Below are 21,985 nucleotides of genomic sequence, written 5' to 3'. Positions count from 1 at the left end.
ATAACTCCAATGGTGTTTTTTTTATTTTTAACAAATGAAGTCCAGCACGTAGCTCCAATTCAAAAGGAGGATGCATCCTCACACGAGGGGATGTCCTCCTGGTGTATGAAGCGCGCGCGCAGCAACACTCGGAGGGCATCGGGGCAAAACCCGAGGATTGGCTCTGCAAGCCTTTTTTACTGACGGCGCACTGCACAGACTAAAAGTGGAATCAGCATTTGTAATTGCGTTGTACAACTTCCAAATGAAGCGACTGCCACAAATGACATCAGTAGGAATTTAATTGAATGAAATTAGGCACTCATTGTATCTTCAAATTCTTTTCATAGATTTCCCTTTGGCCTTTTTTCACCCATTACACGGTAATAAAAAAAAAAGTACACAGAGGTTTATGGATCTCAATATAGATCTGTACGCCTCCATCCGTTTTCGGATCGGCTTCTCCTCACGAGGATCGCGGGGCATCTTCGGGCAGTGGGCGGGGGACACCCTCAACCGGTTAGCGGCCAATCCCAAGGCACACATTGACGAACAACAACCCTCTGCGCTCACAATCACGTCTGAGCTCAATTTAATGTCTTCCGTGAACCTGCCGTGCATGTTTTCTGGAATGCGGGAGGAACGTCCAGAGTACCCGGTTTGGGCATTGGCTGCTTGCGTGATTGTGCTATTGGCAGCCTCTGAGCTCTGTCAAAGATGAGGCCATTTCCAAAATTTCTCTTGATTGCAACAATGCATTTTTGCAAAAACAAGACCTCGACCCCAAATGGCCGTAAATGTGTCACAGCATGACACAGGATGTGTTGGAAAACAAAACGGGGAAAAGCGTCGGCACGTCGTTTTGATATCTTCACGGCGAGCAAATATACGATCGAAGTGAAATGAAAAGCGAGGCAATTGCAACGTCATCGATGACAATCAATGAAGAGGACAGAGAGAAAGGTGCCGACGGGAAACATCATCAGGCGATGCGCACCAGGGAGGAGAAATGATTGGCTCCATCGGTCGGCAGATCATAAACCGGGCGAGCGATGGGAGTCCGGGGTGGTCTCCGTGGCGCGGAAAGTGAGGCCACCCCGGGGGACGGCGAGGAAGCTCAATGGGGCTTTTCTACTTCTTGATGGCGGCCACGGCTTTCTGGGCCGCGTCCTCCAGATTGTCTGCGGCCGTGATGGGCAGGCCGCTCTCGCTCAGGATCCGCTTGGCCTCGTGCACGTTGGTCCCTAAAAGGTGCAGGCAAAACAAAAACATGAACGCCCACCGTTTTCGGTGTCTGAAGACCTTGAGAATACTTGGGACTGGCGTCAGGACACGGACTGTCAAATTGCTGCTTTTATTTGAACCAATCAGATTTTGTTTTTGGCGTCAGGCTGAAAATCCATTTCAAGCGGGCGGGAAACGGGCAGCTTGAAGCAAGCATGTCGCACCCCCTTCGAGATGTCTTTCATCTTGGCGGATTTTCACTTTTCGCGGGTGCGTCCGGAACGTCTTCCTGGTTGAGCGTACAGAAAATCGGCAGCCGGGATCGGCGCGGGCGCATAAGCCCAACGGAGGAAATCCACACAAAAGGACGGACGGGTCAAGTTCAGTCGCTTTGTCTGTGAACGGCAGTCGTTAGTCTGCGTGCGCGCCGCAGGCTTGCGACGACGACAAGAGGGCAGCAGATGCTGCCTGACTGACACGGTGGCCCGGGACCGCCGTTAGAGCGCTGCCCGAGCTAGAGCGAGAGAGAGAGAGATCCACTCACTCACACCCTCAGATAGAGCCACAGGCACGCACGCATGAGCCAGCGACTCTTGGCCGGCTGCCTCCATGAAAGCAAACGCAAAGCTGACAAGGCTGTCACAACACAGGCGGGGGGTGCCGCTGCCGACCGAGGGAGCCCGCCGAGCATCTCGCAAACCGGCGAGAGAGGGCCAAACAGCAAAAAAAGCCCCGACGCTCTTCTGCTGAGCCAGCGCCGCGACCACGACGACAAGGCCGACAGCTGATTGGCGGGGCTCGCCTGCCCATTTCTTTGAAAAAAACAAAGGCAGCGTTTCAACACACACCGCACGTCTGACTGTGCCGGCGACTGCCAGGACTTGCATTGCCGCTGCCGCTTAGCGCCTCATAATCCATCGCTTTCGTCCTGCCGGGTAAAAAAACCAGTCATCCCTAACGCTGTGCGCTGCAAACAATCCATTCGGCGGTGTCATTCGTGAGGACAAAGGCGGCAAGAGGCCTCGCTCGGGGAAAACAAACAGGACGGCAAGAAATTCTGCTGGGACGTTGACGTGCGAGGGCCCTTTCTGTGGGCGTCGCCCGCCGAGGTGCGTTTCGGAGAGGCTGAAATAGACGGCGCCGTGTTGGCCTGTTGCCACTAGGTGCTGCTGGAGACCCACTCTCAAGGAGGAAGGACCCCCCCCCCCCCCCCACTTTCAAGTCACAGCTGCATATCAGGAACTGAGGAAGAGGAAAGCACAAGGCGCCGGAGGAACGAGCGGTTGCAGAAGTGAACAGGAGCGCCACAGTCTCAGGCATGCTTCAGTTCAAGCGGTACCGGGAATGTTTGAGTGCTTCGAATGTCGGCCTTCCATCCACTCCTGAGGTTGAGGGCGGGGGGGTGGGGAGATTGAAAAACAAACCCACCTAGCAACCCAAAACTGATTTGGGGCTTCAATTCCAGCTTCTGATTGATTCCGAAAAGCAGCATATCCGTACAGTGCAAGGTTTCTCACCAGCGCGCGCTCAGTCTTCTTCTGCGACGTTTCCACCCGACGCAAAACAGCTCCCGGCACCCGTTGGCTTTCCTGCTTCAACCGTGCCCGCACCGCAACCACTTGGCCCTCCTTCGCAAACAAGCGCACACGCACGTGCACACGGACGAGTCTCGGGGCCAAGCCGTTTAATCGAGCTTTCCCAATGAAACGTGTGCCACTTAATCCATTCTGATCCCAGCGGCCAGCCTCGCAAGCCGAGCCGATTGAATTCCCGCCCAATCTCCTCCACGAGACTGAAAGCCGAGATGGAAAGCGCGAAGAAGGCCAAACAAGCCCGTTTGGGCAAAGACCTCCCGCGGTCTTCTTAGATAACGGGGGGGGGGGGGGTTATCGCGAGTTGTGTGCCGCGGGGTGGACTCGCTACGTTTGCCGCTGGAGAGCTTCACGCAGTTGTGCAATTGTGTCACGGTAGCGTGTTTATTTCCAAAACAGTGAAGAAAATTTCAGGAGAAGGACCGGCGAGCAGCCACGCCCTTCGCGCGCAGTCGGCTCCTCGAAACGGCTGACGCGGCTCGACCTCCAAACCCTTTCGCCGCACGGCGGGACGGACGGCGGCAAGCGCCGCCGCACCGCCGGGAGTCACTATTTCCGTCGCATTCCCCATCCGCACGCAATCGACATTCGCGTAGAGGGGCCGAAAGGTGATCTCGTCGGTGCTGCTGCGGCTCTTACTCTGCCCGGCCCGAGCCAACGACGGGCGGCCCAGAATGGGACGCATCCGTTGCACGTCGCGCTGCGATGACGGCGAATGAGCTCATAGAAGGCCGGGGGGAAAAACGCTCTTGTTGGGAGCACCGGATGTTCCACTCTGCACCCGGCGCCGCGGGACCAAACGGGAGGGAGGGGTCAGGCCAGGGGTGGGCAATTATTTTTTGCATAGGGCCACATGACAACCAGAAAATATTATGGAGGGCCAGATCAAAAGGGTGAACTAAATTCATAATATTAATTGGATTTCTTTATTTAAAAAGCAGTATTTTGCATTTTTTGGCACGTTTTTCAGACTTTAAGAGTACATTATTCCGTCGTATCGAACGGGATTTGCTTGACTTGGCGCTACTGCGGGCTTCCGTATCGTCTCCCCCTTCCTCCCTATGCTCTGCAACTTCAAGTAACTGTCCAAATGAAATGAATGCAGTTGTTGACATCGAACCTTAATTGTGTACCAACCTTCGGCGGGCCGGATTAAAAAGACCAACGGGCCGGAGTTGGCCCGCGGGCCGTAGTTTGCCCACCTCTGGGTCAGGCCCTATTTTTTTTCTGAACTGACCAAAAATTTGGCACATCAGACACGGCGCGGTTGAGAAAATCCGTCGGCGACCGCAAGACGACGTGACCACACGTGTCACAGCACAGGCCCCTGACAAAACTTGGGAGACGGACCGACCGGCGCGAATGCAAGCGCGCGTGTGGAAAAAGGGCCTTTTGCTTTGGGACAGGAGATGGCGGGGGGAAACCAATTGCAAACTCCTATTGAGCCTCCTACCTTCGAGCCTGACCACCAGAGGCACTTTGAGTTCCAGCTCCCGGCAGGCCTTGGTGATCCCGTTGGCGATAATGGCACAGTTGACGATCCCGCCAAAAATGTTGACCAGGATGGCCTCCACCTGAAATTGACAAGACGAGGCATGATTTGTACGCCATACTTGCTAGCGTTTGGCGGAGGAACAAAAGAAAAGAACACGTGCAGGCGTCGCACATTGAGTTGCCTCGGGTATGAAATGACTTCCATCCTTTTGGCGTCCACATTTCCTCAGCGGCTGGCGGGAAGGCGCAAACGCCTTTGCGACGGGCCTGCGATGTCGTCGTCCCGACGACAGCACACTTCATTTGATCGTGAAATACAAGCGGCGGCAAGCGACGTATCGATCAAACAAAGGAAGCGAGCGTCGCGTTTGTGCGTCTTCCTGTGCGATTACACGAGCGATAATTAGCCCGGCTAGCTGACTGCAAAAGTAGACGGAGAACACGCGGGATTAATCCCCGACGCTTGTTTGTAATCGCTGCTAATCTGCAAGCGCCGACTCGGGCGAACGCCTTGGATGGAAGGAAGTGTCTCTCGTACGTGCGCGCGCTTTCTGGATGCTAATGTGCAAAGCTTTCAGCGTGCGGTAATGATGTTTACTGACAGCGGATCAAGGACTTGGCGAGCTAATAGAGTGATAGTCGAGGCGTCTCGTCCTTTACACGCCGCCCAAACGAATCTGTCATTGTAAACGGCAGCGATCGGGGCCGAGCTTTGCGCAGAGAGGCCACGGAATGGAGAGAAAATGGCTTGTCCGAAGCAAAGGGACGAGAAACAACGTTTTCCAATTCTGGAGTCTGTGCTATGTGGTGCTCAGAATGACCACCCGTTAAAAAAATAAAATAAAATAAGCAGCTGTATTGTGCCAACACGATATGCCAACCGACTGCCACGAGGGGGCAGCACAGATTCAGAAGCATTTCTCCCGGTCCTGCTCGCTTGGTGTTGGCACCCCATTTTTCAACCCCGTCTCATTTGGGAGGAACAATATTTCTTCCATTCACGCGTCCCCTATTGACATCCGTGTATATAAATGAAACAGAGGAGAAGATTTATGTCGCTTGGCACGGAGGTAAGCGCCGTTTCTAACAAGACTTTGGGCCAATACTTTGCCTCTCCTTATTAGTTGTGCCACACGTGCAAAAGCGCACAGGCTGCGGTGCGGGAGAGAACTTTCCTGGGGGGGGGGGGGGGGGGGCGTGGCGAGTCAGTGAAACATTTGAACGTCGTCGGAGGTGAATATGATGAGTGAGCGGCGACGGAGTGTCGAAATGGAAAAGTAGGAAGGGAGGAATTTCACTTGAAAACGACGGCAACTGTCGGAGACCATCGAAATTGAAGGCTAATCTTCCTGATGCGACAGCCCCTCCAATCACAAGTTCTGCCCCGCTCCTCAAAATTCTCACCCAGATGTGTCACAGCGGCAATCCGTTTCCAACGTCAAACTCGGGAGCAATAGACTGCACAGAACCTCTCGTCACAGAGGCCGGTGAGCATATTTGGCACCAGGGAGGACTTTTTTTTATTATTATTTTTCCCTACACAACAAAGCTGAGCACATGTGGGGCGGGGGGGTTCACATGCAATGTGATCTGTGTGCATTTTTTTTTTCCAGGCAACGACACACGGCTCGCTACCTGGGTGCCATGTGAAATTATTCAAATTTTACTGGATAGGATCATTGCTGTCGGCGGTCCGAAATCTGCCAAAGCGTATTTCAGTCAAAATGGGAAAAAGAGGCAGCTCCAAGTAAGACTCACCAGAAGGACATCAGCCCCACCGTCGACCATCAAATCGCAAATAAAAGGCAAACGCCAAGTCACCACGTGCTATCTGCTGACGAGTAGAGGGCAAGAGTGCGTGCGTGTACTTGTCCCCCTTCAAGACCCAAGCCAAGGAGGGAACAGAGCGTAAGCATCGTGTTCCTTTCTCACTCTTGTCAGGCTCCTTTCGAGAGTTGCGCAAGCGTTGCTGAATTATCAGTCAGATACACATTTTCACGGCCATATCCCCGCTAAGCGTTCTTAATCTCTCCGCAGGAAGGGAGGAAAAGGGAGAGGAGCGTCGCGTTTCCCTTTTGTCACCGGCGAGCGGATCGCTTGGCAAAAGAGCTGGCTGGAGACGGCTCCGCGTCCCTCTGCGGCCTATTAGGGGGCCATTGTCGCGCTTATCTTCGGCAGACAGCCCGTACTGTCCCCGCGTGCTCTGGCGGGCCTTGTTGATTTGTTTTCAATCAGCGCTCTGCGCCGCCGACGGCCAAGGACGGGTTAACATGCGCGGCTCCCAAATGAAGACGGCGCCGAGCGGCCACGCCCGGGCAACGGTCCACTCGTTGCGGTGAAGCCACTTTTCATTTGGCCTCCAATTTCGACTGGTCATCAACACAATGGAAGCGGCGAACGGAAGGCATTTTAGTCACATTTGGACCATTAGCAGATGCAGACCCGGCTCAACTGATGATAGCGAGGGTGAAACGTGACAAATGTTACAAAGACCATTGACGAATGCCTGACCAATTCAAACAAGATGTTCAATTCCTACTGCCGTGCCCCCCCCCCCCCCCCCTTGTACTTCATACTACATCTGGGAACAGTTTCACCAGAAAGGTTTGACCCAAAACACTCATTCAACTCAGACCGAATCCATCGAACCCCGCGCCCTCTGCACTGCGACGCCGACGTGCTAACCAGTGGACCACCGCGCCGCCCTAAGACTGAATCCAAAGTGCATCGATGTCCAGATGCCGCCGATCGAACCGTGTGCCAATTGAACAAGATCATCGAGAGGAAGCGTCCATGAGCAATTGCCTCCTGCCTTGTGGCAAGTTTCTGACTTCAGGCTCCGGTAAATGGGCTTTGGACCACAGCAAAGTGATGAGACTGCTTTTGGGTATAAACGTCCTCGCATTTGAAGCAGCGAAGGAGACCAAAAGGAGTCACGCAGGCTCCGTAACTAAGATGCTCCCTGGGCACGTTCTTTCGGCAACATTTACCTCTGGAACATGAACTGTTAGAAAAGTGAAAAGCTCTCACGCCCGTGCAAATCTCTTCATAGGGTTGAGGGAGCGCAAACACACAAAAAACAAAAACGAACAAAGCCCAGCTGCATGACAAGAAGGTCTTGGCATCTTGTGGAAAACAATGGAAGAGGAGAGAAGACGCAAAAGAGGTGATGGCAAGTGGCGCGGTCCCCAACTTCCACTGCAGACGAAGACCGGCCCTGGCAAAGAGGGATAAGAGGGAAATAATTACCCGGCCTGCTGAAGCATGACAGGCTCTTCTCGGGTTTGGAGAGACAGACTGAGCACCATGTCAAAGAGTGGCCACGTCACCAGCAAAGACGCGTCGTGACAGACGGCGGCGGCTTAAGCTGCACGTGACGTGACGCTCGGAATGCGGATGCGGGCGCTGCCTGAGACTTGGCTTGAAAAGAGGCCCGCGAGAGACGGCGTTGGCCATCTTGGGGGACTCTCGGAGCAATCGCTAATTCCATCTCACTCGCCGTCATATTATTCCACCTGCGTTGTCCCCTCCGAATGCACGCGCACGTCCGCGTGTTGCCACACAAACCCCATCGAAAGCCGTCAAGACCATTTTAGCGCCTCAACTTGATCGAGGTGGTGTAGACAGACATTCTTGAATCGTTTCTCAACCAACAACGGGGCGATGAAGTGGCCACCAGAATAAAATAAAATAAAATACCCAATCAGTCTTGACGTCAACTTATCGATCAACAGTCGTGACATCTTTGCAACCGTTATTGTGGCAGACAGACAAAGTGGTTGAGAGGCGGCAAGCCTGTCGTGGCGGCGACCTCGGGCTCTGAAGACGTCCCTGGCCTCAACACGCATGCACAAACGGCGCACGCGTTTTGCGGCGGACCGGACGGAACAATTGTGGTCCGAGGAGAATAGACATCTTCTTTATCTCCAGGGGGCGTCACGTCACCGCTGACAGGCAGACATAAATATTTGTCAACCCCTTTCGCTGCGGGTTGTCCATCGCCAAGAGGGGGCCACGCAAGCGCACGCAATACGGACGCACACCTTCGCCGAAATAGCAAGGTCACTTCGGGAAGTTGGAAAAAGTGGTTTGGAGAGCAAAGCGAAAGTGAGCTTTGGTGACGGATCGTTCCGCTCTCCCCCACTCAACCACCAAACTGCAGCAAAGCAGAGTCAAATGACACACATGCGGGCAGCTGAATATTAAAGAGCCAGCCTTCCCCGCCGTGTTCTTAATGCTGCACGCCCGACCCAAATTAATTTATTGTAATGTATGCACACAGAAGGTCAATTAACCAAATAACTCCGGTTCAGATCGTACCGTGATCTCGGGAGCCAATGAGCCGCTGAAAGGGCAGATGGGTGTACTTTGCAAGGCAAATTACCCCCCCCCCCCCCCTGCATTTGCATGCTGACTTGCAGGCTCGAGTAACATCGAGGCCGATTCAACAAATGACGACCACGACACGACTTTGTTGAGAAACCAACCGGTACAAAATTCCTCACTTTCAGGAGTGTTCACGGGTGTCATTTGCCAACACGCAATTGAAAACTTTTGAGTTTCCTGCGCAGCGTGTCCGGACTCTCCCGTTAGGCGTTCGAAAGAACAGAATGCCGTATCAATTTGCCATTCGGGTTTTGGTCGGGTATGAGCAGGATCCGGAGGGGAGAAAAGGGCGTCAAGTCCACCTCAGATCGAAGGAGGAGCGCACGTCGGCCATGTCAGAAAGGGCATCTGAGATGGGAAAATAAGGCCATCTTTGACCCGGCGGTGGAGCTGGAAGATTTCACGCCAGTCAAGATTTTCCAACGCCGATTGAATTACTTCTGGCGTCTTTTGTGTATATTTCTGATCCGAGGCCGGGGAAAAAACGATGGACTTCACACAAACACACACACGCGGTGTCACCAGCTTCAACATTAGCCACTTGAGAGGGAATTTCTCATTTGGAGCCATTTGGTCCCCGGCGATTGTGCATATGGAACCCAGAAGTAAGGAGAGGTAATCGCTGGAGGTTAGCAGACTTTTTCAATTTTGCAGCGGTCTTACAAATGTAAAAATATGCTAAACGCGGTCTAGTAAAACAATGAATTATGCATAGGACGACACGGTGGCACACGAGAATCGGAAGGATGACCGCACACAACGGGAGTCGCTTCAAATTAACAGCGCACCCAATTGACTTGCCGTTTCCTTTGCTGCCCTTCTTCTATGAACGACCGAAACCGTGTCACTTTCGCCTAAGATGCACAGGAGAGACGAGAGTGTGGACCAGAGTGTTTGGCGCACTGCTTTGCTACATGGCAAAAGTGGACATCAGTGACCACATCTTTGCCATCGCTAACACTCTTCTGTGGCAACAAACAACCCCCCACCCCTCGAAAAAGATTGGCGGGAACCCCGGCCCGGGTTCCTCCACGTTGTCCACGAGAGGCCGCGAAAGGGCGCCACACTTGCCTCGGCCGAAGCCCACCTCTGCTCACGGTCGCTCTCGGCGGCCTCAGAATAAACAGAGACGCCACTCTGCCAAGCCGCGGAGCAGGCGACGACAGATGGCCCGGACTTGCCTTTTGTGTGCGCGAGTGTGTCAGGGACAGCAAATGGAAGCCTTCTCCTGCGAGATGAGCTCCGGTGATTACAGGCTGAGACAGCTTTCTAATTATTCTGTCAAGCATCAATCCTGTGGGTTGATGCGGGCCATCCTGTGCCCCTGATGGACAGCGTAATCACCGGGAGAAGCGCCGCCTCCCTTTGTGGGCTCTTCCTTTCCCGCTGTTTTCCGGACTCCTGAACCTAGCGGCTCGCTCGATTCTTCTGCCCGAGCCTTTCTAGTCGGCTCTCTCTTGGGCAGGTTTTACACCGCCGCTCCAAATGCCTTTGTTCAAGTTTAATTCCGAGAGCTCGTGTTTTTGGGGGCGCGTGTACGAGCGACACAGACAGACAAAAACTAAAGAAAGATGAATAAATACGAGAAAACACGATACCGTTGAGTCGGCATCGATTGATCGGCGAATATCGAGCATCTCTGTTCTGAACAGCAGTTGGCATTTCCAGTGTGACAACTGATACAGTCAATAAAAATAGAAAGGGAAACAACTGCCAAAATGAACGAAAAGGCAAGTGTGGGAGAAGAGAAAAGCGAGGTAGAGATAAGGAGTCCGCAAAGGCATTCCGCATCGTCCCTCCTGCTTAGCGAACACGGCAGATTGCTCGAGCATCAGATCGTCACGTCGGTCCAGACAGCGAACGAGGAAGGCAACGGCCGATACGGATTCTCTCTTCTGTCGCTCACTCATTAGAATGCAGGGAAATGAATGTCCGCGTCAAGGAAGCGGTCAGCAACCCGATGCTCTCCGTGGAGGACGATACGGGACCGAAAGCCTGCAGTGACCTCTGATTAACGTCGCCGTCGCGTCCGTGCGGTTCATATCATCTTCGATCCAGACCCCCCCGGACATAAAAAGAAAAAGGCGGAGGTGTATTTCTGTGCAGGTATCAGGCAGCCGCCAATGTTCCAAGTGAGACTCATCATCACTCCATTCTGCTCGATAACCCGGACAGAGAAGAGAATCACAGAAGAGGGCGGTATCGAAGCAGTCCTGGAAAATTCAATTACGCCGACAAGAATCTCTTGCTCGACTGCGGCCGGCACGTCTGACAGCGCAACAAACGCCGACAACGTGGACAGAGCGCGAGTCAGCACGGCGGGACCCGGAAACTCATTTGAAGTACGCAAAGCATATCGTTGCCGGATGTCAGCTGCGTGATGTCAACATGAACTTTCCTCTTTGCTTACCATTCGGGCTGCCCAGATCAGCCGACGGCTCCCGATCACAATGGCCGTCACTCTCAACTATCAATGCACATTGCGGTTTATTTTGGGAAGCGTCGCTATTCTCAACCAATTGCCTCTTTGAAGCTCCCGCGCCTGTCGCGGTCATCCGGGACGGCCGTGACATAGCCCGAAAAACGTGGCTATCCCCCGGGCGACGGAGCAGGAACGTTTGTGAGCGTTTACTCAAGAAGAACGCAACACTCAACTCGCATTTCCAGGGGCAGCACAACCATCATCCGCAAGCATCTAAAAAGTCAAAGAGGCTTCGGAGGCGTACGGGAGCTGGGTGAAGGACCGCAGTTAAAAAAACGAAGCCGCCGCAGAGGGACGGCACTCGCTCAAACCGCACAGCTGGAGCTTCACGCTGTGTCGAGAGATAACAATGGGTCTGGCTGGGGGGGTGCCACGCAATTTTGAACGCGGCAAAAACGCTGCCCAAGTGAAGTGCAAAGCACAGTCAATACTTTCTGGAGAGACTGTTGACTAGCCTCTGTCTCAAAGATCAAATTCGAATCATTTGGAATCGATTTAAAGATGCAAACGTCTTTGACGGGAAATAAAAACATGATTGTCATGGGAACGATTTAATGGTGTGAATGGAGTGACTCAGACTGCGTTCACAATGTGCAGCACACATCAAACCAACCCCCCCCCTCGGACGTCAGCATGTTAGTTTGCAGGGTGCTCATATTTTAACCTGCTAATGAATTTGCAGCAGGACTGAATTGCTCTCATGGCAATTACCTTGAGGCGGGCCTAACCTCAATAAATACGCTCAACAGCAGTGGCTCAGGAAAACAAACACGGGGGTTTCCAGTGAACATGGATGATCTCATTAACCCGGCCTTTGAGTGGCTTCACATTATCTCGACGCATGAGGATGCCTCAGCGCCGGGGGCGGGGGAGAAATGAGTGAGAGCTGCTCACGACCACACCACTCCTGCAACGTTTTTCGGCAAGAGGCCGGAACAAGTGGTTCGTGATGGCGTCGCTCCTTCAAGTCTTGGGCCGGTTCCCAACCTTCTCTCGGACTCGCAACCCTCCGCGGTTGTCGTCCGATAGCCCTCGGTCATATTCTTGAGGAGCGGCAGAGCCGGTTTTATCGTTAAACATAAGGCTGGTGTTGACATGATGCAACGGTTGCAACATTAACATGAATAAAGTGTCTCCCAAATCATTGAACACACACCCGCAGCCACCAACACACACAAAAAAAGGGACAAAGACTTTGTAACTCTGTTGTAATATCCGGAGAAGCTCAGTAAGAGCTTAGATTCTTCCACAATATATGAATATTCTTTCACGACAACTACTCGTTCTATTTACCTCTCTAGCGATTAGCTCCTCACCCCAACCCGATATAAGCCTGGCTTAAAAGCTCAAATTCATCCATAAAATGAATGCATCACCCATCATGGATGATATTTAAAAAAAGGAAAACAAAATCACGGCTGCTTTCAGAACTCACTAACGATCTGGAGGTAACCGTCTAGCGATATTGCAAAGACATTGACTGCAGCGAATTTTAATTTGCTCCCTTGGCATCTCGTCGTTAGCGGTGGGATGCAAAACGGATGCAAATAGATGCAAGAACTTGCTTTGTTGCGGCGACTGGCAGTCTGAAGGAGCAACATCAAAGCGAGACTCATTTTTGCAACAAAAACCACGGAGTACGTCAAACTTCGCAGTAGACTACGGCGCGTCTTTCCAGCGTAGGAAGGCGGTTCTGACTACATGGCCAAAAGCATCTTCCGCCGCTCGAGGGCCTCGCGAAAGGTCCGATTTGATGAGGGAGTGGCGCCCCCCCGGTCCAAAGGGTGCGAGGCGGATGCGGCAATGGCAAACCACTCGCGGCGGTGGCGGCAGTAAGAACAGAGAGAGCGCAGAGCTCAATTAAGCTTGCCGATCCTGTATCGATTTCCCGCAGATGAGGAAGGTCCGGACAGGGGAACACTCCACTCCATCAGACGTGCCGCCGGGACTTGGCTGCCGGCGTGACAAATTGGACAAGGTGACAGCATGCAGGCAATGGATTAGCAGTCAGTCTTCATTCACACCGGAGGGGGCGCTTCCGTCATACTTCTGTCTAGTGACGCTGAAGAGAAACCGAAAGGACTGTTTTGAATCGCACGAGGCAGCCGACTAACCCCGAAATCATCGGACCCCAACCACCGGTACCGGGTCTCGGCCCATTTGGGACCGGGCCGCGCAGAGACGGACCTGCGAGCTGTGAGCAAATGTACTGACGCGGGGCTCTAGCCAATGACAGTCCTCCTTCTCACATCGGGTTGTTTGGAAATAAGCAGAATCGGCCAATAGATGAAAGGAAGAAAGGAATGGGAACAAATTCACCAAACGCTCAAAAGCGAAACACGCAGCTGATGGGCAGCCGAAGACCAAGTTATTGTCACAAGCAAAGTTCCGCCAAGCAGAGGCATGCATATACAGTACACACTCCTGCATGTGCGATCGAATTACGTGCTTTCCTTTGTCATGTTTTTTTGCCAAGACACATCATGTGAAGTGGGCCCCTTTCCGCCGCGGTCTTTCTAATGCTTTGTTTATACCGAAGGTGAAACTCAAGTCATCAATGGCCGTAGCCCAAGCGGCTATGGAGCAATGTGGGCCTTGGTTGAGAGAAGAGTCGGTCATGGAAGCCAAGTGAGGCCGGCACAGCGGCAAAAGAACAGATTAAAATCTCCAAGAACGCTTCTTTATTTAACGCGACGCCGAACCCTACACCGTTGACAGCAGTCGGAGCGGAATTTCCTTGGAACCCGCCAGATGTTGCTGCGCCACGAATGGATAGATGGCGCCGTTTCGTACAACAAAAAGCACCGAGCACCTCTTTGTAGGGGCCATTTCCGGGATGTTATTTTGCACAACGCACGTACTGTAAACTACATACACTCCAGCGTCCTCTTTCACGCCCACTCTCCCTGAACTTGAGCGTCCGCGTGCGCGTCCTCGGTGACGTCCGCCTTTCCTTTATATAACCAGCGCGTCGGCTCAACATCAGTCCGTCAAGCGGACCCCCCTCATCAAAGTCACACAACAGCCTTCACCGATTTTGGAACTCTGTGCATACAAAAGGCGACCCCCCTTATTCGGCGCCTCGTCCATTTTGGAGAAAATGTGAAGGGCGTGAAAATACAGTCCGAACTCTGTCATGCTTTTCTTTGGAACCGAACCTGCGTAATAAGCAGGAAGTGGCAGATACGAGTCACACAATTCACACTCGATGAGGCGACGAGTGAAAAAGAGCCCAAAACCATGGCCCCCGTAACCCATGTCGAAAACCTATTTTTCCAGAATCAGCTGATAAAGAAGATCCAGCTCTCCGTGGACATTTGAGATCTACTTTGACATCCTGGGTTTCAGTTTCCCTTTCAGTGCTGCTTCTATGGTTCATATGAACCGCATCGCGGTGGCTGACCATGTTTTCCACTCCTCAGAAATGTCATGATTTACCCAAGCCTATATACAACGCAATACAATCGGATTTATATAGCGCTTCCATGGAGAAATATTGAGAAAACAGCCCCGAGAACAAAATGGATGTCGAGTCGGACAAAATGTCCATCTGTCACTTGACTGCAACGGCGCATGGCAATAAAAGGCTGATTTGGTATTTTCCGCCTTCACCGGCATCTTGCCTACAGGTGACGTGAAGTAAACCTCTCGACGTTCAGGAATTTTGTGCACAAACATTCCCATATGTGGCCATGGCGAGAGACTGCGCAATTTATCGCTGTGTGGAAAACAAATCGTCGCGCTTTAAACTTGCTAGAGGCCTAAACACAAAGCTGAATGGCTTCCAGTTGACTCAAGATACTGCTTGAGCATTACCTGGCAAATAAATAAAGAAATAACATAACACCCGCAACCCCCCCCCCCCCCCCTCACAAAATGTGTTTTCCCAGGTTGTCTTCCAAAAGAGCGAGGCAATTTTCCCAGCTTTTCTGCCTCCATTTTCGTTCAGGAAATAATCATGATTAAGGCAACAAATGCTCGACTGGCAGGTGGAGGTGTGAAAACACAGAAGGGGGGGCCTTTGTCATCTCAGGGTCTGCTATTCAATGCCAGCAGTGCACTCACGTCCCTTCCACTCTTCCCGACACAATGAGCTTGAGACATCAAAGCCAGAGAGACGGTGGGGAGAGCGAGGCGGATGGAAAGCGCCCGGGGCGTGTGTGAAAGAGTGGGGACGATTGAAAAAAGGAATAGCGGTAATTGCGCAATCATTAGGGGTGGGGTTGAAAACCAGAGTCAAACTTTCCGAAAGACACAGGCCCTACCTTTGGGTCAGCCGTCAGAAGCTTGAAGGCCTCATACACCTGCCTCTCTTTGACTCCTCCTCCAAGATCGAGAAAGTTAGCTGGTTTTCCTCCATGCAGGTCAATGATGTCGCATGTGGCCATGGCCAGTCCGGCTCCATTCACTACATGTGGGAAAAAAACAAAAGAAAAAAACAAAAGCCACAATGGACAGGATATGAGGAGAGCAAGACTTGAATTCAACGGAAAGACGGCAAGATAGCATGCGCTTCATCATGAGATGTTTATTCAGGAAAAATACATTGGTTGCCATCCAACACCCCGGAGTCAACTGTCGCGTTCATAACCACCCAATGGCTCCACGGCAGAATTTGAAGAAACAAATTGTCGTCGTGAAGCAAACTTCACGAGCAGGTGCCCTGCCAAGTCGCGCTTGAGCCAAGAGAGCAAAACCGTCCAACCCCCGAAAACGTTGTGTGCTGGCTTATGGACATGGCATTTCAGCGGGATCCTTCAAACTCTTCTTACGGTGCGGAAAGTGTGCGCCTGCCCGTGTGTGCGTGCCGTTAGCTGAGAGAAAACCTGTGCGTTTACGAGGCACACGGGGCAAGGAGACGGCGCACCTGTTGCTGCTGCCGTACTCTGCAAGGGCTTTGATTTATGACAAGGACGCGGGCCTCTAATGCGAAACGTTAACAATCCGGCTCACAAGAGACTTTGCGGGCGGATTATCACTAATGAGAACACATTGGTTACGCTGGCATCCCTTCTGGAGTCCTCACAAAAAGTGCTGGCGATGTGGATTAGAGCTCGGAAGCGCGCCTTGACCTTGGCGAGGTTTGAACCGTGTCGTCCCGAGGGAATTAAGAGAAGGTGGCGAAGGAGTCGACGCGGTGAGCGCCGGGCTGTTCGATGAAGGTTTTGGCGCGACCGAGATTCAACATTTCCAAACCGTTTTCATTTGCAACGTGACCTACTGCATAACCCCTGCAACTCGATTGGAAAACAAAATGACATCTTGGAAGATGAAAAGAAAAAAAAAGGTCAAGGGGACCTGGGTGGATCCATTTGGACGCTCTCCAACTAACTGTCCTTGAACACCTTCAGCCTTTGTTGCAGTTCCGAGTCTTTTTGCGTGAGCAGTCAAACCGCGTGGCGCATCTTGATCTGGCGAGATTTGCGCACGCTTCTTTGCAAAAAAAAACAAAACACCCCCCCCCCCCCCCCCCCCCCCCCGCTCCAAATCTGTTACATAGCGAGGGCATCTCCTGCCCCCAGCCCACAGATTGAGGGCCGGCCGGGCCTTTACAATTCAGCAGGAGCGTTTGGAGGGTTACAAGTATGCTTTCATGAACGATCATTTTAAAACCTAAATATCACTGACCAAGGACAGTAACCCATCGCAACCAGTGAAAAGAAAATAATCAGATTGCGGCAGACTGGAGTTCCCGATCGCTGGCTCCTAGCATCCAAACATCGGCTTTTCCAAGTCTCAGTTCAGATTTGTGTCCTCAACGTTCAGTGGCATTGAATGGAAGAGCAAAATACAGTAATAGTCCTTGAGAGAAAGGGGCTGCTAGCGAGGCGTCAAGATGGAGAAGCATTTCAGATCGAAGTGGCCGAATGGTTGACGGGAGTGTTTGCTCAAGTGTTCGATCCGTGATCTTGAATAGGTACCCTCGACAACTGGTGATGCCAAATGACGCTCTCGAAAGGCAAACGGAACTTGATCAATCGAGAACGAAGATCTCAATTAAGGATGCCGATTCGAATCATTTCCACGGCAAACACTCGCACCGCCGCGTGTGGCGGCCATCTTTAACACCGTGCCGTTTCCATACCGAAGCAGGCAATGTTCCCATCCAGACCGATGTATTTGAGATCCCACTTGGCCGCTTCCATCTCCGTGGGGTCGCTCTCAGTCATGTCATCCATGGCAAAGACGGCTTTTTGGCGGAACTCGGCGTTGTCATCAAAGTTGATCTTAGCATCGAAGCAGACCACTGGAGATGGCAGAAGAGAAGGGAGAAAAATCAGCACCGGCGGCCGGTGCGGACAACGGGAGACAGACAAAAGGCACCAATTTGACCGAGGAGGGCAGTGGCAAAAAGGCAACAGGATGTCACACGCAAAGAGCCAATTGTGAATTCCTGCCCTGAAAATAAAATGAACAAAACCTAAAGGTGCCCCCGTGGCCCGTTGGTATGAATGATTTCAGAGGTTAGCATGCAAATCAATCGTCGCTCGGTGCCTCCTTGCTCCCTCCAAGGGATAGACCTCATGGACATCTCCGTTACACAGCAAGGATTTTATTTCCAAGAGACCGTATTCGCGAGGCTACCGAGAAAAGACTGCTGGCAAAATATTCACGGCCATTTCTTGGAACACGGCAAGAATACGGGGACAAAAATCAATGCCTCAATACGTAGCGTCAGAATGAATACTGAAATCGATACAAATGAGTTACGTCCCATTCCTACACTCTTCCCGTGGTCGGGGCTGCTGTTCAATTTGGCACTCGCTAAAGCCTACAACATATCTTTAAGGCATGGGGGGAAAAAAAACAACAACAACAAAAAACGTATTGAAATCATGAGAGAAAAGCTGTACCTTGTCCTTCAGGGGTCTCTCCAAGAGGGTTGACTTCAACTTGAGTGGCGTCGACTTTCAGGAAGAGATCATAGAGCCTTTTAATCTGATCTGCTGCCTGCAAAGTCCACAGAGGAAAATAATTACCCGATGCTTCAGATCTGAGCAGCCGGTCCGCCCAACACCAATCAGCCTCCCACATGCGCAACAAAACATGGCGGATCACCTTCACTGTCACACTCTCCGATTTGGCTTTGCTGGAATGTCAGCGACTCAACTCAACTCAAGTGTATTTTCAGAGCACTTTAAAACAACCGCCGTCATATACAAAGTGCTGGACGTGGAGCAAAAATGATTCACAATGAAAACAAACAATAAAACAAAGACAGTAGAAAGCGAAAACCGCCAAACTAAAAATCAAGTCTCCCGCCGAGTCAAAAGCCAAAGAATAAAAATGAGTTTGAAGACGAGTTTGAAAGATGGGCAGCGAGGGGACTTGCCCAACGTTCATTCCAAAGAGAGGGAGCGGCAACAAAAAAGGCTCCATCCCCTCTGAGTGCCCGCTTAGTTCTCTGTACCTCGAATAATTTCTGGTCCGCCGACCTGAGGTACGTGGGGGCGGAGGGGCTCCGAGAGGGAAGGTGGGGCCAGGCCGTTTCAAGATTTGAAAACAAATCATAGGATCTTCGAAATAACGTCTCGTGACGGGAGTGATACGCTCCCTCTTACGAGTACCCGTCAAGAGGCGAGCGGCGGCATTTTGGACCAACCGGAGACGCGTAATGGAGGACTGGCTGACTTGAAAGTAAGGTGCATTCAGTGAGATCATGAGGAAGATGTGAATGACTGCTTCAAAGTGCTGCTGAGAAAAGAGAGGCTTGACTTTCGAGAAGCTGGATTTAACAACACTGATGTGAGATCATTTGGCCAAAAAGGCAATGGGGGTTCCATACTGACGTCGTATGTGGACATATGTATTTCGTTTGCTTATCGCTTCATTTTCAACACAGTGAACTGGAAAAATAAAATTGCTAAAACGTGGAATCACACAAATGACGTGACTCCCACACGCAGCCAAACATCAAATACGTTCTAAATACAATTCAGCGTCTTTCGCCCTCGAAACACAATCGAGGGCGATACCACTTGCTCAGCACTGCACTCGACTGCCAGATGTGACAAGTGGCCCTCTGGCAAGCGTGCCTTGTGCGGTGACACTTCACGGCACATATCGGAAAAACTAATCATACCAAGTTTGATCGCCCTATAAATAATCGCGCAGCTGCCGGGGCACACAGAGGATAGACATACTGTACATACAATCGAGCAGTGGCTCTGCATATCACACTCTGTTAGGACCGTATAAAGCCGATTACCTGTCTCTGCAGAGGGCCTTTGAAACCCAAATTAGCTGCCATGCGAACTGCCTGGGCGTCCTGTACACCTTCAAAGATATCGATGACTTCCTGTGAGAGTCGGAATACAGGGGGGAAAATAGGATGGAAGATCGTGAGTGAAAAAGGGCGTCGGCGTCTCAAACAATCGGGTGTCATTTTCCAGCAGCAAATGCTCATCGTCACATCAAACCAAGGAGGCACATCATAAGGAGGGCATAACAAGGAACAAGAGGCTGACAAATGCAGACCTGCTAAAAGTAAAAGACAAACAGGAACTGAAAAAAAGCGGGGTTTTTAAAAAAATTTTGATGCACCAAAATATGTATAGCACCGAAAAGGAGCATGTCCTGTCTACATAAAGTCAAAGTACACAGGTGGACCAAATTGTTGATGACAGAAAAGGGTCACTGGATCACTTGAAACTGACGATCGCTAGAATAATAATTTTTTTCTTATCTTATAAATGGAAAAACCAGTCAACGTATGCAAGCAATTCTTCTCCCGCAATATGAGCCACACTGGCATTAAGAAGCTACGACAAAAAGGCGGCACATACGTACGGAGGGTTGATCGCAATAAATTGAAATCTACAATCATGATGTAAAGAAATCTGAGTAGTGTAATCACTTTCATTCCTTTTGGTTCCTCCTCAGCATTCTTTCTTGGAGGCTTCCAATCTCCTATTTGGACGAATGACGTATGTGGAGTGTGAGCCACTATTGACATACCTTAAAAATGAGTTCTGGTGTGGTGGCTGCTACTTCCTCAATATCCACGCCTCCCTGGGGACTTCCAACCATAACGGGACCATTACAGGCGCGATCCATTAGAATGGCAAAGTAGGTCTCCCTGTTTATGTCCAAGGCCTCGGCAACCATCACCTACGCACGGACAACGGGGCACAGGTGACTGATGGATGACTGCTTTCGTTGGCGAGAACCCATTTGTTGGAGACTGTAATCTTTAGCTAAGACGACAGGGGGCCCAGCTCAGAAGGGTGGCGCGTGCAGGTGTTTTTGTTTTTGTGAGGAGTGTAATTTTCGCATGGTGCACAACTCGTCTTGCTTGTTTTGGTTCCGATTATGCAATGAGCCCTAACATAACCGGAGATCCGCGTTTTTGATCAACAGAGCTGCGAGGGTGGCATCCTGTTTCAGCAGCTCCAGCTCGCTGTTGATCTTTTCTTAACCTTTTTTATTTGTAGATTTTTGAACCCTGACGTGTTTCTTCTACTTTCTGAACATAGACGCATGCGCAGTTTGTGCGGCATCACTGCCATGCCTCCTTTATTTACAGCAATGATCAAGCGAGGTTGATTATCGTTCCGGAGAACTCAAGAAAAAGCAAAAACAAACTGAAAAAAAAAAAAGAGTGCGTTTTCAAAACACACACAATAGTCAGTTAAGAAAGCAGTGTATATATACAACAATGTATTTGTTTGTACTGTCGAGTTCATTTCATCAGCAAACAAAAGCCAAACTATTTTTGCCCCTAAAACCAAATTATCGTGATTCACGACACTGTTATGAAGACAAATTGTGTTATTCTTTACGTCAGACATGGTTTATTTGTATCTTGGAATATGGAGAAAAGTTCTACAGTATATAAACAAAATTATGAGTGGTAATGGTGGCACCTATTTTTCTGCCACCCAACCTTCTCACTCTGACCACCTTCACTCTTTTTTAACCAAACATGTCAAATGTCATTTCTAGTATTATCTTGGGGTTTTTTTTGGGTCATGTCGCGGGCTGTTGAAAAATGGATGGCCGGCCGCAAATGGCCCGCGGGCCATTGCATGCACACATCTGATTTAAATCATGATGCCCAAACTGTTTAATTCTTCGCATTCCATTCGTTTTCAGGGAACGTTTTTTTTTCCCCCACGTAACAGAACATTATAGAGTCCCATTATTATAAACACGTGACCAAAAAAAATAAAATATATATATATACTGTATATATATAAATTGCCTTTTTTAGGGGGGGGGCTGAAGTATTTCCTTTTCTTCAATTTGGAAATATGATTCGAAATACGAGTGTGTTCAGTTACGGGTGCGCTCATGGAAGGAACTGGCGTGTCAATCCACCACTGTACCTTCAAATTAAATATGGGCTGGGGATAAATAAATAAAACTCAATCAAGCAATCCCCACCCCCGGATAAAAACTTACCGTTTTCACTTTGACTCCATCTTTAGGCGTCTGCTTGGTTGTCAGACGGAAACCCAGCATCTTATGGGCCAGCTCACCAACAACTGCGGGGCTACGGCAGAAGATGAAACGATGTTGCTGCATATTGGAGGCAATACAAAGGACTCGAGGGGAGTCCGGTGTGACGGAAACAAGAGCGGCTCGATGCGGTACCGTCAATGAAGCTCACTTCCGGAGAGCCAGATGTAGAAATGAATACCAAAGAAGCAATCGTGATTAACAAAAGGAAAGCTAAGTATTCATTTCATTCACAGTGGCGATTGCAAAGTGCGCATCATTTTTTCGTGCATTTAGATGTACATATAGACAGAAACTTTATGAATCGCGCGAGGGCAATTCAGTTGTCACAGCAGTAATGAATATTGCCTAGTATTTAATCGGTTAG

The 21,985-nt window shown here is 50.8% G+C and overlaps 1 protein-coding gene across 1 annotated transcript in view; it reads right to left on the bottom strand.

Moving 5' to 3' along the window:
* Window positions 1-263: 263 nt before the first annotated feature.
* suclg2 (succinate-CoA ligase GDP-forming subunit beta) overlaps window positions 264-21,985 on the bottom strand; it is a 33,964-nt gene continuing 12,242 nt past the window's right edge. Inside the window, exons 4-11 of the mRNA XM_086118099.1 lie at window positions 21,562-21,652; window positions 20,116-20,268; window positions 19,367-19,456; window positions 18,012-18,108; window positions 17,243-17,404; window positions 15,423-15,565; window positions 4,249-4,369; window positions 264-1,223 (exon numbers count right to left, since the gene is read on the bottom strand). Of these exons, the coding sequence (XP_085974225.1) occupies window positions 1,111-1,223; window positions 4,249-4,369; window positions 15,423-15,565; window positions 17,243-17,404; window positions 18,012-18,108; window positions 19,367-19,456; window positions 20,116-20,268; window positions 21,562-21,652 (970 nt within the window). The 3' untranslated portion in view covers window positions 264-1,110. The remainder of the gene's footprint in view (window positions 1,224-4,248; window positions 4,370-15,422; window positions 15,566-17,242; window positions 17,405-18,011; window positions 18,109-19,366; window positions 19,457-20,115; window positions 20,269-21,561; window positions 21,653-21,985) is intronic.

This window comes from Hippocampus guttulatus, chromosome 8 (assembly GCF_054856545.1).
Source record: "Hippocampus guttulatus isolate MCC_2025c chromosome 8, RoL_Hgut_1.0, whole genome shotgun sequence".
Taxonomy (NCBI): Eukaryota; Metazoa; Chordata; class Actinopteri; order Syngnathiformes; family Syngnathidae; genus Hippocampus; species Hippocampus guttulatus.
This window is presented reverse-complemented; position numbering and strand designations above follow the sequence as displayed.